This window comes from Tachyglossus aculeatus, chromosome 17 (genome assembly GCF_015852505.1).
Source record: "Tachyglossus aculeatus isolate mTacAcu1 chromosome 17, mTacAcu1.pri, whole genome shotgun sequence".
Lineage (NCBI taxonomy): Eukaryota > Metazoa > Chordata > Mammalia > Monotremata > Tachyglossidae > Tachyglossus > Tachyglossus aculeatus.
This window is the reverse complement of record NC_052082.1, coordinates 15215249-15231411: the sequence shown is the minus strand read 5'-3', so window position 1 is coordinate 15231411 and position 16163 is coordinate 15215249. Positions and strand designations below refer to the sequence as shown.

The 16163-nt window shown below is 45.3% G+C and overlaps 1 protein-coding gene across 10 annotated transcripts in view; it reads right to left on the bottom strand.

The window, feature by feature from the left end:
- The window catches only part of PAM (peptidylglycine alpha-amidating monooxygenase), a 210373-nt gene that overhangs the window by 35718 nt on the left and 158492 nt on the right, over positions 1–16163 (bottom strand). For 6 of the 10 annotated variants that reach the window (XM_038758978.1, XM_038758979.1, XM_038758980.1 and 3 more), the window contains exons 14-15: positions 15607–15690; positions 5735–6040 (exon numbers count right to left, since the gene is read on the bottom strand). In XM_038758978.1, coding sequence (XP_038614906.1) covers positions 5735–6040; positions 15607–15690 — 390 coding nt within the window. The remainder of the gene's footprint in view (positions 1–5734; positions 6041–15606; positions 15691–16163) is intronic. The other 4 variants (XM_038758984.1, XM_038758985.1, XM_038758986.1 and 1 more) reach the window with 1 other exon arrangement.

The window sequence follows — 16163 nt, the reverse complement described above, 5'->3', positions numbered from 1 at the left end:
GCAGGGCCCAACATTCCCACAGTCTGGTGGTGGTCAGAGGTTTTCTGACTGGCCACACATTTTTTTCTTAAGCACCTGCCCACAGTTAATAATAATTGTGTGGTGCTCATGAAGCGCTTACTAGGGATCGAGCACTATACTAAGCGCTGGGGTAGATGTAATCAGGTCAGACGCAGTCCTTATCCTACATGGGCCCACGGTCTGAGGGAGACCAGGCACCTAACCTCCATGTTACGGATGAGGAAACTGAGGCCCGAAGAAGTTAAGCGACTTGCCCAAGATCACCCGGCAGCCAAGTGGCAGGGCCTGGGGTAGAACCCGTGGCCTCCCTGCCCATTGAGAGCTTGTCGGTGGTGGCAGTCCTTGCCCCGATGATCTGATCGAGTGGCTGGGAGTTCGGGGCCATGGGTGAGAGGGCGACGGTAGCAAGCTTATATCTAAAAGTGGGATGGAGACCCTGCCGTTCTCCCCCCAGCACCGCCCGGGACAGCTCGGCCTGGGCTGGCTCCCAGCAGCTAATCTTTCTCAAGGAAACACCACTTGGGGTGGGTTCAAGCAGTATGGCTTATTCATTCATTCATTCATTCAATTGTATTTATTGAGTGCTTACTGTGTGCAGAGCACTGTACTAAGCGCTTGGGAAGTACAAGTTGGCAACATATAGAGATGGTACCTACCCAACAGTGGGCTCACAGTCTAGAAGAGCGGTTAAAGCCTGTGCGTCCAAAGAACCGGGTTTCTAATTCTGGCTCTGCCACAAGTCTGCCGTGTGACCTCGGGCCAGTCGCTTCACTTCCCTGGGCCTCAGTTACCTCATCTGTAAAATGGGGATTAAGAGTGTGAGCCCCAAGGGGGACAGGGACTGTGTCTAACATGATTATCTTGTATCTACCCCAGTGCTTAGCCCACAGTAAGCGCTTAACAAGTACCATAATTATTATCATTCAAGCCCACCCTTCCACATTGCCCAGGCAGGCGAGGCACCTGCAGGACCTCACTGTGATAGTTCAGATGCCTTTAATACACTCTGTTGGAAACAAACTTTCAGGGAAGGAGAGACCAAGCCACAGGCCTGTTCCAGCCCCCTGGTTTACCTATCTGGAAGCAGTTTCATATATCAGCGTCATCGTGATGGTTACGAGGCTCGATTGCTGGAAAAGCAATTTGAATTTCCTCAGTGGCAAAGGGCTTTGAGAAATGCAAATTCACCCCAAGTAGTCACTGCTGTTGCTAGGAAGCTCAATAAACCTGTCACTGGGATACAGAATGGCTTCGTGAAAACACCCTTGTGATTCTACAATGATGTTTAGCCCCCCAGCAGCAGAGACGACTTGTACTATGATGAATTACTTCAACATCCCTACGGAGATGCCCGCCATTAGTCATAAATGGAGGGAAAAGTTGGATTTCAAATTCTGTCACGGGTTCTGAAAACCCTATACGGTTGGAAGAAAATAAAGATTAAAGATGACGGTGGGAGTATCACCCAAGGGGTGCACACCCCTCTGGGCTTTTCCCTCAGCAGTGAATGGGGCTGCAGGAGTCATGGGAAGGGGTGGGGACAACAATCTTGGAGTTGTCAGAAGCCTCGTGGGTGGGAGGTGCAGGGCAAGTTGATCAGGCTAAGCGCTTAGTACAGTGCTCTGCACACAGAAGCGCTCAATAAATACAATTGAATGAATGAATCAGGCTGCCTGAAGCTGGTCCCGCCTCCGTGGCCCTTCCCGGGAGAGATCAAGGACTGAAAGTCTCACTTCCATCCCAGGATAACGACTATTTCAGTATTTACGGCCAAGGGGGAAAATGCAGCCGGATGATACATTTCCAAAAAGATTTTTTAAAATGCATTAACAGAGGAAAACGTCTTCTGGGCTACACTTGCTAATTTTTCTTTAGTGAAGGAAAAATGACTCATCTTGGTTAGGGACTCGATGATTCCGAAATGATCCGACTTACCGACCTGAAGCAAAACATCTCCATTGGCAGAGGAAGCGGAAATAGAATCAGGAGCAGAAATGTTTCTGAAGCATTCTAGAAATGTTGCAGAAACGCTTCCTTACAGATAGCAGAGCTGCTAGAAAAGACCTCGGGGGCGGGGGGAACGTGACCACGTTCTAGCTTTTAAATCCGGCTCAGTTTGGTGAAAGAAGGATTTGCATTCTACCTCCCCACTCAAGGGAGTGGATCTCCCCTGTGCTTATTCTGAGGTCGTGGTAAAAGACCAGGAACATCTGTTCCCCAACTCTCTGTAGCTGGGAGGTCAAGCGGGAGGAGAAGTGGGAAGGATAGATTCATTCATTCATTCATTCAATCGTATTTATTGAGCGCTTACTGTGTGCAGAGCACTGTACTAAGCGCTTGGGAAGTTGGCAACAGATAGAGACGGTCCCTACCCAACAGCAGGCTCACAGTCTAGAAGGGGGAGACAGACAACAAAACAAAGCATATTAACAAAATAAAATAAATAGAATAAATATGTACAAATAAAATAGAGTAATAAATATGTACAAACATATATACAGGTGCTGCGGGGAGGGGAAGAAGGTAAGGCTGGGGGGATGGGGAGGGAGAGGAGGGGGAGAGGAAGGAGGGGGCTCAGTCTGGGATAGATGTTCCGGGAGGGAGAGAGGGAGAGAGGGAGAGAGGGAGAGAGGGAGAGAGGGAGGGAGGGAGGGAGGGAGGGAGGGAGGGAGAGAGAGAGAGAGAGAGAGAGAGAGAGAGAGAGAGAGAGAGAGAGAGAGAGAGAGAAAATGTGTGTGTGTGTGAGTGGTGTCCTGGGCACCTTTCACCACCGCCTGGAACTGGCCCCGGCTAAGATAACTGGCTTTTGAGAGATGTTCAGAGACACAAAAAGCCTGAGTGGGAAGACCATCACCAGAAGGCCTGAGTAGGTACCAAAGGAAAGCCACATGAAAACAGGTGAGGGACTCTGGGGAAGCAAAGTGGCATGGGTCTTTTAGACTGTGAGCCCACTGTTGGGTAGGGACTGTCTCTATATGTTGCCAACTTGTACTTCCCAAGCGCTTAGTACAGTGCTCTGCACACAGTAAGCGCTCAATAAATACGATTGATGATGATGGGTCAGGGACAAGATGGTTGATTCCGCAGAGGGGAGCTACCAGTGCAACAGGACAGTCTCACCATCCAAACCAATTCCACACTCCCTGAAACAAACCATCTCTCACCAAGGCAACTTAAGGTTTTGGGGAGACACAAGCGACTTTTTCTCCCACCATCACTTCCCCAGGGGGTGCTGGGATAGGTGGGTGATGGCAAGGGAATCCCCGCAATCCGTGCCCCTGCCTAACCCAGACCAGAGCACCACATCAGCTTGGGAAATGCCACGTCAGAATTCTCCCGTGGTGTCACTGACTTGGAGATTTTTTTTTTCCCATGGTATTTGATAAGCACTAACTATGTGTCAAGTGCTGTTCTAAATGTTGGGGTAGATGCAAGTTCTATCAGGTTTCGATACAGTCCCTGTCCCACACAGGGCTCACACTCTAAATAGGAAAGAGTAGGACTGAATCCCCATTTTACAGTTGAGGAAACTGAGGCACAGAGAAGTTAAGTGACTTGCCCAAGGTCACAGGCCGACAAATGGCAGAGTCTGGATTAGAACCCAGGTCCTCCGACTCCCAGGACTGTGCTCTTTCCATTAGGCCACACTGCTTCTCTACTAGGCCACACTGCTTCTCTTCAGGTCTCTTCTTTAGTTCTCACATCACACTCCTTGAGGGCAGGAAATACACTTTTACTTACGCTCTAAGCTCCCAATCAGACCCTGGGGGCTGCCAAGACCGGCTGGGATATAACGCTACACTGGCACTCTGTTGACGTCACTTTCAAAGCCTGCAAGAATAAACCCAACAAGCAATCCCTGGCAGCGTATCAGGCACTTTGGGAGGAGCAGTAACTCTCACCCTCAAAGTGCTGGGGTGAGGAGGGGGGCTTAGGGATTTCCTCCTTATTCTGTTGCAGTGCCCCACGCTTACCCCTTCCTACTGGTCTGAAAGGGAATATTGCTCCTCCTAAGGTCTCAGCCTTGAGAGAATGGGACTTGTCTCCTTGATATGAAGCAGAGGTCAAATTCGATGATGAAAAATACAAAGCCAAAGGTTTGGTGTGCAGCGTTAGTTCTGCTGCACTGCTTCCCATTGCAAACTGGTCAGCGGCATGAAGCTAAAACAAACCACTTCAAAACGAATACGCTGACCCACCCAAGGTACTGAAGCTAAGCTAGAGTCTTGGTCTTCAGCTGGCATTCAGACTGCAGGGTGCAATGACATCCCATTATTCAGTTCCCTAGGGTTCATCCACTCAGATAAGATTAAATGGAACCTTCTGACACATACGTGGCAAAACAATTTTCCCTGAAAAACTGTGAGGTTAGGACCCTGGGCAGATGCGGGGGGCTGGTTTGGCAAGAAGATGTATTTGATCTACTCAACTTGGTCCATCCCTCCAGTGACATCTGCTGAAATCCAATGAGAGCATGTGTCCAAGCATGGCGCTGCCGGTCGAGAGATAAAGTGCTAAGTCTAGAGCCGTGATGTCGGCCGAAAATACATTTACATTGTCATGGGGTGACTCACAGAACAATGTCCACGGGCAGGAGATAAGTTCCTGCCACGCTGTTTTCCACCAGAAGAAATATGCATTTCCAAGCAGAGCAAATTGGGATTGGGTTACGATTCTTAGGACACCAACTTCAGAATGGGAAAGGTGACGTTGACCCTATCCAGAGGTGAACTTCCAAAGAGTCTAAGCTTTTCAAGGCCGCAGTTCCCCAAGTCATTCCTAACACGGTTATTAGGGTATCACACACATGAACGAGAAACATTGCATGCTAGAGTTTTCATAAAGAGATAAAAACCAATGGGTTGGCGAATATTGGATGGCTCTCAGCCAAGACGGGCTGGAAGCCATCTAGCCGGAGGCCTGCTCTCCTGTTTTCACCCATCTGAGGAGGGTTGTGACTTTCCAGAGATCATCTTCACATGCTGCATTATCCGGCTCTCCGCATTAGCAAGCACATTGAAACAGATCAATAGACCAGAGACCACAACACAATTAAAAGCAAATAAGATGCTTCCATTCCTTGCTGCCATAGAAACCTGAAGGGAACTAATCAACACCCTCTTATTCGAGGAGACAATCACAGCTGGAAATCAAGATCGGTCCGATAGCTAGTGACTCCTTGGTCCTCCCCTTCAGAAAAAATTACTCGATTTAAAAAAAAAGAGATATCGGTAACAGAACTTTTAAAAAAAATCAAACTTGTCAGGTTTGATTAGGTAAAAGTTTCCTGGGAAGAAGGCGATACTCATTATACTCAGAATTATACACACTCAGAATGTTACTCAACATTCCGTATGCTAGGAATTTACTTATTAAAATATCAGTGTGGATTTACTTCCACTCGGTGGACCGTGCAATGTCATTTGGATCAAAATTTAATGTTCAATTGAACAAGCTACGAAAAAGAACAATCCAATCATTCAGGGTCATCACGGTTCCGTTCCTCCAGCTGAACAGAACGGTAATTTTTTTTTCATCGTACTCGAAAAAGAGAACTTGAACTTGAATCTGGAGGAAAAAAAAAAGCACGGGCTTTCAATTTCGGTGAAAGCTCCCGAAGAATATCGTCAGTAGAGATTCCCTTCAGATTTTGCTAATGTGAACCGAAGCCCACATGAGCATTTCATTCCTTAAAGAAAGTTCCCCAACCCACCTCCTAGGAGCGCGGCAGCCCCGACGCCCTCGCCCCGCAGGGTCTGCTGCACAGACAACCGTCTGTTCCCTGGAGACCTGACGGTGGCCTCTAGTCTGTGGAATTTGTGAATCCTGTCTCTGACCAGAATGGCATTGGCCCTTTCATCCCGAGCTGTTCCCTCTTGGGGCCCGGACCAACCGAGATCCTTCTTTTGGGCTACATTGGCAATCTCGGCCACTGCCTTTTCTGTGGGATTATATTTATGCAAATGAATGACATCTTCCCTTTCTCCTAGCAGCTTGGAAAGGAGGGAATAAAAATCACCTGTACAGGAAAGATAAGAAGAAGGGAAAAAGAAAAAAAACAACAACAACAGGATTATGACAAATCGCAAAGTGCAGTGCCAGAGAGATACTCGGTCAACGAACGGCGTTCTCCGAAGCAGGGAATGAGATGGTTGGTAGCTTGGCTTCAGACTCTGAAAAAAATGAGGCTCTCAAACTAGAAAAAGACTCATGACCGCAGTCATCTTCCACAGACATGCCAAGCCAGCTGCTTCTCTCTGATATTCTGGAAAGGGAGGAACCTCTCCAGCTGATAAGTAGGATTCTTGGGGAACCAAGGGATGTGGGGGTGATTACGATTCAAGATCAGCACAAGGATTACTGACTAGAAACCAGGACGGACTTAGAAGCTGGAGTTTAGGGACCTTATAAAAGGAAGCTGAAAGCATATGGCAATCACGGCCATTTAATAACTCCCCAAGGCAGCATCATTACCAGAATCCTCTGTGGAATAATTCTCTTAGAAAAGGTCTGTTTACATGTAAACAAGGGGGAGGCCTTTCTTTTTCAACTTTTATCGATTTTGGCAGAATATTCCCAGGTTGTACAGGCAGTATCATTCAGTTTCTTTTCCAATTTCCCTCCTAATCTTACGTCAAAACATTATTTTATTTCATAAACTGTATACATTAGAACATTGGGAGGCTTGTGGCTGTTTGTCAAAGGACGGCTCTGTCTGGAACGGAGTTAAAAAGGCTTCCTTTTCTTCTTCTCTGGCTTCCTCCTGAACTGGGAAATGTAGTCCAGGCACTTTCTGGGTAGTTGTTGAATTTTCTCGAAGTCTTTCCTCCCCCATTTAGTGTGAGTCCCTTGTAGGCCAGGGTCCAAGTCTTTATTCATTTTAAATTTCATTTTATATCTGACATTTTGTTAAATGCTTACTTTGTGCAGAGTTCTGTACTGAGCACTGGGGAAAGGTAATAATGATGACGCTCTTTTAGCTTACTTTGTGCCAGCCCTGTACTGAATGCTGGGGAAAAGATAAAAAGATTGGATACAGTCCCTCTCCCACACAGGGATCACTGGCAAAGATGGAGAGAGAACAGGTCTTTTATCCTCATTTTATGGATCAGGAAACTACCTTTCCGGATCAGGAAATGACCTTTGGACATTTGCTGTTCACCCCACCCACAACACCACAGCACTTATGTACCTATCTTTAAATAATATATTATAAATCACTTATTTATTCGTATTAATGTCTATCTCCCCATCTAGACTGTAAGTTCCTTGTGGACAGGGAATGTGACCGCTAATTATGTTGTATTGTACTCTTCCAAATGCTTAGTACAGTGCTCTGCAGATAGTAAGTACTCAATAAATACCACCGATTGATTGCCCGACTGAGTGAGGCCTTCCTCACAAATTATCTGGTTTCTGAAATGTTTAGGACCAGAACTATTTCAGAACTCTTGGTATTTCTGACAACTGAGAGGAGGGAGGGGCAGGGAAGGGAATGTCTAGAACCCCTTTCTGATCCAAGGAGGCTGTAGTGGGTAGAAGGAGCAACTCGGCGAGATTCCCTGGACCCTCCTCTGGGTCAGAGATGGATTCAGGAGTCCCTGCTCCCTCCAGCCATTCTGGAGTTGGAGGGGGCCTGTGAGATTTTAACTTTCTATCTTTCTCACCCCCTTCAGAAGCTGAGAAACACAAGACTCTGGTTCTGGCTTCCACAGCAAAACCTTCATGGAGCTGCCACCTTAACGGTTTAGAGAAGCAGCATGGTCTAGCGGAAAGAGCACGCGCCTGAGAGTCACAGGACCTGGGTTCTAATTCCGGCTCCACCTCTTGTCTGCTGTGTGATCTTGGAAAACCACTTAAGTTCTCTTTGCCTCAGTTGCCTCATTTGTAAAATGGGGATTAAAATTGTGAACCCTGTTTGGGACAGGGACTGGGTCCAACCTAATTACCTTGTAACTACCAGCACTTAGAATTATGTGTCAAATGCTTAACAAATACCATTATAATTATTATTGTTATTTTGACAGTACTGAACCACCCATCTGTATTTCTTTGTCCTTACCTAGGGAATGAGAATTCATACACGAGTAAGGGCTGGGGGGATGGGATGCCAAAATAACTGGTTTCAGTTGCTTTTTTCCAGCACATTAAGGTGGCATTTCATCAAATGAATTTTTAAGAAAGAACATTTTAAGCATTGGCCATAAAAAGGAAATTCTTCCTAAATTATAACTCCAATATTGTGTTCCCCATCTTTATGGATTTGTAGCCAATTCTGGTATGAGTAACCAGCAGTAGAGAAACAATAACTATAAATACCCTTTTCCAAGTGAAACAAAAATGCACCTCTTGGCAGTTTGTTTCCCAATAAAACTGCAATGGAGAGATCTCATGATTAGGATTTACATTATTCAATTATATTCAGGGCATCAGCTTTTAAAGAAATTTAAATCTGTTTTGTAACTATTAGGAAATGAAACTAATAACTCGCTACGCTTCCAGCACAGCTTCCCAGAAAATCACCTCTAAGAAATTGGTAGGAGGGAAATTAAGCCTTTCTGAAAATGACCCTGAGACTCTGCCAATTTTACCAACAACCTCAACCCAAGATTGTTGGACTAGTGAATTCATTCATCAGCACTTTAACTACTGAAAGGACATGCAAAATAACAGCAAATCGGAAGACTGAGGCAGTCTGACTGAGTGGATTACTGAAAGAGAAATGCTGTTCGGCATAATGAAGAGACTCTATTTTGTAGATTCGATCATTTGCCCTGGGACTGAATAATGATTTTTTTTCCTAAGACAATTATGTTCATTGACTGACCACTGATACGTCCTTCGTGTTCTGCTAGTGTTGGGGAGGGTTTTCAACACTACCTACTTCCTAAATACTCTACTATAGTGAATTGTACCGATTGGGTGTTAAATAAATGCTATTATGGCACCTATTACTCGGGCTCCTCTCCACATGGAGATTTGCCGATGACATCATCCTTATTTATTATTTTTCAATCAGGATACAGCTGGTTGAAATCCCCCAAATACACTTCTTTCCTCAGAGGGAGTCATCTTTAAAGGATATGCATATGTGGGATATGGATAACTGGATTGGGTGGTTGAGTGATACAGGCAAAGGTCAATGGGCTTCTCTGAAATCTCATCAAACCATCAGGGTTTCAATGAGTTAAGACTAAGGGGACATACAATTGGAGATCAATCAATGGCATTTATTGAGCACTTACTATGTGCAGAGCACTGTACTAGGCTTAAAAGGGTACAACAGGGTGCGTAGACATTTTCCCTGCCCATAAAGAACATGGGTGACTGTAGAATCTAGAGATGTTCATGATAAGCTATATAGATGTTATTAAAATTATTTGTCTATTATGGGGTTAACCTGCTGTCTACAAATATGCAACTTACTATGGAAATAGACAAGGGAGGGTGAATTTCAGCTATTCAACCTACACCTTTGCTGAAACCGATGGAAACATTTTTACTTTCTGGAGCCTGTCTCTGATCGGATTCTGGTCTCACTTGTAACCTTTCTCCCAGCTTCTCTTCTCTGATAAAACTGTTCATGGTAATGCATTCCCGTTATCATGAAACCACCGTAAAGTTATTCTATTCCTCAGAAGATATCTGAAGCCCTTTAACTCCTAGAGGTCACAGACTGCTTCCTCTCCACAAACTGCATTTTTGTCAGTCTCTGGGTCTTGGGGATGGAGTAACTAAGGTTGACTTCGGAGCAGAAAGATTGATTCTTCTGAGCCATAAGGACTACCAGAGGAATAATTCAGAGTGAACCAATGAGAAGTAGTAAAGGATCTTCTCTGCACAACAGGAATTTTAAGGGCTAACTCACACTTTGGGGAAAGTTATAAGAACAGAATAGATTTTGAGTCACCTTTGTATTTCTAGGTTATCTAAATCACCAAACTTTAGTGACATTCACGACCCCTAGCTCACAGGAATCCTGTCTTCTGCTGCCCCTAAATATTTTTCTGCTCAGCCGCTGATTCCTGCTACACCAAGAGAAAGGGGATTCTGAGAGTGATGCAAAGAAACAAACCAATGAAAATCAGCTTACCTACAACCAGTTATTCTGAATCAATCTCAACTTTTCTCCAATCTGCAATTTTCTGTTTCTGTTTCCAGATTAGTACCTAATCTAATCCCGGCTCCACCACGCGTCTGCTGTGTGACCTTGGTCAAGTCATTTAACTTCTCTTTGCCTGTTACCTTATCTGTAAAATGGGGAGCCGAGTGTGAGCCCCAGGTGGGACGGAGCTGTCCCCGACCTGATTAACTTGTATCTACTTCAGTGCTTAGAAAAATGCTTGGCACATAGTAAGTGCTTAAGAAGCACCATAATTATTATTATAATTATTATATTATTATTCTGTCACACCTTCCCATGGAAGCGGCATTAATGGCACTAATCTTGGCATTATCCTCGACCTTTCTCACACTCTACTGCCAAATCCTGTCGGTTTTTCTTCTCCACAGTAAGCACTATAGTAAGCTCACATAGTAAGCACTTAAATACCATTATTATTATTATTATTACATAACTATAATGCAAATTTTCCTTAATGTGGGCTTTGTCAAGAATGTAACCCCCTCATCATAGTAGAGCTGAGTGAATTTCCCATTTGGCAGCTATTTAGGTGAAACGAGCTATTTGCCAATAGGAGCACTGATTCTAAGATAAAACCAAATTCCCTTCTCTTATAATCAAAGAGAATCGCTCAGTGCTTTCTTTCTAAAACAAGGGTAGGTCGAGTCACTGGAATGACGCTCCTTATTGTGTCCTCTTGAACCATTTAAGAATTTGTCCTTCAGAAGCTTTCTTTGTGCCAACTCTAAAGGAGAAGTAAAAATTCTAAGAATTGAAAAGTTGAAGAGCTTACAAGCATCTAGCCTGCATACACAGAACCAGCTTCAGCCCCTGTTATTTAGAAAGGCACAGAGATGAAGGTTACATTCCTGTCTCTAAGGGTATAAATTCTGTCTCCAATCTTCCCTTGGTTTTGATCAACGCAACCAACTGTAGCTGGGGAGCAAAGGTAAACCATCGTTTCCATAGAAACACAAGGACTGATGAGGATTCATTTTCCCCCCAACAGAGTCTACTGTATCTCTCACTCTTTTGAAACTGCATTCTGACATATCACCAATATTGTTATGGCACATTTTCAAAAGATTTCTGCCAGATTTACCTGAATTGGTCTCAGGGGAGTTTTCGGCCAGCCTTGTTGTTGGCTCAATTGGCACTGGGGCAGAGAGGGCTGGCTTTGTGTGTCAGCTCCTGAGGCAGAGAGATCCAGGTGCTCTTTCTAGTGGGCAGGATCTCAAAGGGGAGACTGAGTCCTAGAATCGGGGTGGGGGCAGGGGACCAAGTCCTGGTGTCCGGGCACCCAGACCCTGCCCTCTCTGCAATAACCAAGCCAAGCTGCCCATGATGGGCACTAATGAGAACTAAAGAAACCTAGCTGAGAGAAGGCAGGCAATGCCAGGGAGACTCGCCCTTCTGTCCAGTTAGAGGGGAAACTGAAACTCATAGCCCCTCAAGAGCCCACAGTGTTTTTCTAGACCCAGAATGTGAGCCTGCGGGAATGGCAGTGGAGACTTCTAGAAGAATTTGACTCAGAACCAGGTGGCCTGGGTTCTAGTCCCCAGCTCTGCCTCTATGGGACCTCCAGAAAGTTATTTAACCTTTCTGTGCCTCAGTTTCCTTATCTGCATAATGGAGGGAACCATGCCTGCCTTTCCCTATCTCTCAGGGATGGTGCTTAAGGTGAAATGGAGATAGGTGACATGAAAGTGCTTTGAAGAAAGCACAAATGGTTGACAAGTTCATGGGGTGATTTTGACGATACTTACGCTGCTGCTGATGCCACGGTCATCACCAAGGTCTTACTCTCTTACTCTTCATAATAATAATACTAATAATGATGGTATTTGTTAAGCGCTTATATGTGCAAGGCACTGTTCTAAGCACTGGGGAGGTTACAAGGTGATCAGGTTGTCCCACTTGGGGCTCACAGTTTTAATCCCCATTTTCCAGATGAGGTAACTGAGGCACAGAGAAGTGAAGTGACTTGCCCAAAGTCACACAGCTGACAGTTGGTGGAGCCAGGATTTGAACCCATGACCTCTGACTCCAAAGCCCAGGCTCTTTCCACTGAGCCATGCTGCTTCTCCAGTGGGGCTAGGGCTAGGGCAGGAGTGGTTTGGAAGATGACAGTGAAACAAGAAGCAAGTATGCACAAAACCTCCACACCCAAAGTACCTCTGGTGGCCCCCACATTCATTCAAGTTACAGAAGTGTGAGATGGAAAGCCGACCCTCCCCGGCCTCTATCTGTGGCTTCACTTCTTTGAATCGAGGTGTGGCACGGCGGGGAGACGGCGAGATTCTTCTTGAATGCCAAATCCCCATCCCTGCAGAAACAATCGTAACTGAAGCAGAGATGGCAGACTGGGACACTCTGGCCTGAGAAGGAAGATTCCTTCCAGTGCCTGGATGTCTGTCTTGGGTCAGGTTTCGACCCAAACCTAACTCAGGGGTAGTGAGGGGATGAAGGAGTGGGTTAGGATGAGAGGGCGGCGGGCCCCAAAGCTCAGGGCTGAGGGAGAATGGCTTGGTGAGCTGTTGCCACCTAAAACCTCAGGGGCTGCGTGTTCCACCAGTGCCACCCTCTACCACTGACCAACGAAGCGGCCAGCCTTCCGGAGTCAGTTTCCCCCACCATGTGCTGTTGGAGTGGGCACTGCATAGAGCTGGGGATCCAATGGGTGTGATACTCAATGCCCACAGCACATGGCGCGGAAGACTGAGGCTCTCTCCCCGTTCTTATCCTCACTCTCCGATTGCTCCTTCTCAGCCCCCTTTGTGGGCTTTTCCCCTCGCCTTTCTCTAAGAATCTGTTCTGGACCATCTGACCTTCTTGCTCTACACTCATGCTCAATTTGCTTATATCCACCCCAGGTCCACTACAGTGCCTAGCACATGTGAGCCCCCCTTTTAGACTGTGAGCCCACTGTTGGGTAGGGACTGTCTCTATATGTTGCCAACTTGTACTTCCCAAGCGCTTAGTACAGTGCTCTGCACACAGTAAGCGCTCAATAAATACGATTGATTGATTGATTAACGCATATCATCATTATTATTAGGGGAGCTCATCTGATGACACAGTTTCAGTTACCGTCTCTATGAGGATGATAAGCAAACTTACCGCACCACCCTCGACCTGTCACCTCTCTTACAATCTTGCCCTTCTTCCTGCCACCAATCCATTTTCCTCTAGACTGTAGGCTTCTTGCAGGCAGGGACGTGTCAACCAACTCTGCTGTATTTGTACCCTCCTAAACATTTAGTACAGTGTTCTACACACAGCAAATGCTCAATAAATATCAATGATTGACTCGCATGGACGAATGCCAGGATCTTAAACACAATATGGCAAAAACAGAAGCACTAAAGCCTTTCTTCATCAACTTTCCCATCACTGTCGACAGAACGGCCTTTCTCCTCTGTTCTACAAGTTGACAACCTTGATGTGATTTCTGACTCCTTTCTGTCCAACATTCAGAAGGCCTTTAAATCCTGACGGTTCTTCCTAATCACTGTTTTATGGAACCTTCCTCTACACCCTGAAGACAATCCCCTTGGTTCAAGCGCTCATCCCTGCCAAGTTGGATTATGGTACAGCCTTAATTACCATAGGTCTCCTTTCCTCCATTCTCTCCTATACCAAACAGCTACTCAGATCATCTCTCTAAAACACTGTTCAGAATTCATCATTCCCTTCCCCTAAACCCCTACGGCAACAATTCCTCTCTGCATCCAACAGACATTCCAGACCACTGGTTTCAAGGGTCATTACTGGCTATTAATTCATCAATCAATCAAGAATGTTTATTGAATGCCTACTTTCCTCTGTCTGCTCTTTATTCCCCACTACAGCTCATCTTGCATCCCATGCTACTTCAAAACTAACCTTCATTCCTTATCTTGCTCTAAATTTTCCTGCCTCCATCCTATTGCACACCACTTTCTCCAAGCATGGAACTCCCTCCCTGCTCAAGTCTGCCAAACCACACCCAAGGCACAGGCCATCTTCAAATCCCTCCTAAAAAATTCCCTGCTTGATCCCTTTCTCCCTGGACTTGCTGTCCAATTAACCACCTTAGCATTCATGTGTATATCTGTTTGTTTATTCCATCCAAAAATTTGCCTACATGTTCTTTCTGTCTGATGTGTAACCTTGGGCAAGTCACTTCACTTCTCTGTGCTTCGGTTACCTCATCTGTAAAATGGGGATTAAGACTGTGAGCCCTATGTGGGAGAGGGAATGTGTCCAACCCTATTAATTTTTATCTTCCCCAGTGCTTAGTTCAGTGCCTGGCACATAATAAGAGCTTAACAAATACCATAAAAAACCCACAACAGCAACAAACCCGCCCCCAAAACAATAGAACGCATCAATCATACAAAATCTATTGAACAACCAGCTCTACCATTTGTGATATTTTAAAATTGTAGGTGAAACATTCCACTGCGGTTTATTTGTACTTTAAAATGCAATTCAATATTTTGAAGCAAGAGAAGAATACACATCCATCTTGAAAAGAAACAACGCTGTTGACTTAAATCAATCTAATCCATGTCCACAGGAGGTGAAAATCTCAGACAGTTTGCTAAAGGAAATACCTCATCTTTCTCCAGAAAAAGCCAAACCATGGTTGAAGGGAATTTGCAGTTACATTAGAGCAACAGGAGATCCCACCTCATCAGAAAACAGCAGGATCCAGGCCAGATAACACTCTTCTGTCTCCCAGTTTATCCCAACCCTAATGTCGGGCGATCAACATTTCAAATTTGTTGGCCTTCCAAGCACAGGAACACAGTGAGGGATGAGAGAGATGCTCCTTGTGGGCAAGGAACGTCTCTACCAACTCTGTTTTTTTATTGTATTTCCCAGAGCACTTGGTACAGTGCTCTGCACTCTGTAAGTGCTAAATAAATAGCACTGTTCTTAACTCAGAACAGAAGCCCATGAATCATGAACTCACTTTGGTAGTCCCTTAGTCCTTGCCCGGGGAGACAAGTGACAGCAAAGGGACCAACAGTTCTGATTTAGAATGCTCTATCAGGCTGCTTCCCCCTCAGTCCCCTTAAAAGCCAAACACTTAATTTGGAGACGAAAACATTTAGAAGAGGGTCATCGAATTCTCTCCAAAGCCAGCCTACCGTCTGCTTCCCCTTCTCGTGACTGCATCTAGGCATCTTTACAGAGGCAAAAGTGCCATATGAAGCGAACAGAAGTGAGCTGAATGCAGTGAGATTAAATACCATGAAGGAACTGCATCTAAAAAGGGACAGTACCATAAAGAACAATTCTTCATGAATTATGCATCCTATAAAACATAACAGAACACCCGGCAAAGGATACTTCTTACTGCACGTGATTAAAAGTCACAGAGTGGCCAGAGGCAGCTAGGGTACGCCCAGTGGGGGGGTGATTTTGTTAATGAACTCTTCTTCGGGGAGAGTTGCTGAAATAAAGATACTGACCCTGATCCAGTACTTCCTCCTCATCTCTTTTTGGCTCCTGCACTTGAGAGGCTGGATCGGAATTCTTGGTTTCTATCCGGGGAGCTGCCAAGGAAAAAACAAGGGAGAACAGATGACGGATCGGGAAATTGTTGGCCAGCAATTCCATTTTCAGAATGCAGTTGTTGGATTGGAGGAACCCAGAAGAGCCCATGTCATATCAGACAAATAATTGCTCTTCCCAACTTCAAAACTTTACTGAGAGCTCATCGCCTTCGAGAAGCCTTCCCTCACTAAGCCCTCCTCTCTTCTTCTACCACTCCCTTCTGCACCGCTCTTACTTGCTCCTTCATTCATCCTCCCTCCCACCAACAAATGATTAACAAATTAAACAAATTAACAAATGATGGTATTTGTTAAGCGCTCTGTGCCAAGCACTGTTCTATATATCTGTATATACCTGTAATTGATCTATTTATTTATAATAATGTCTGTCTTCCCCTCTAATAATAATAATGATGGCATTTGTTAAGTGCTACCTATGTGCAAAGCACTGTTCTAAGTGCTGGGGAGGATAC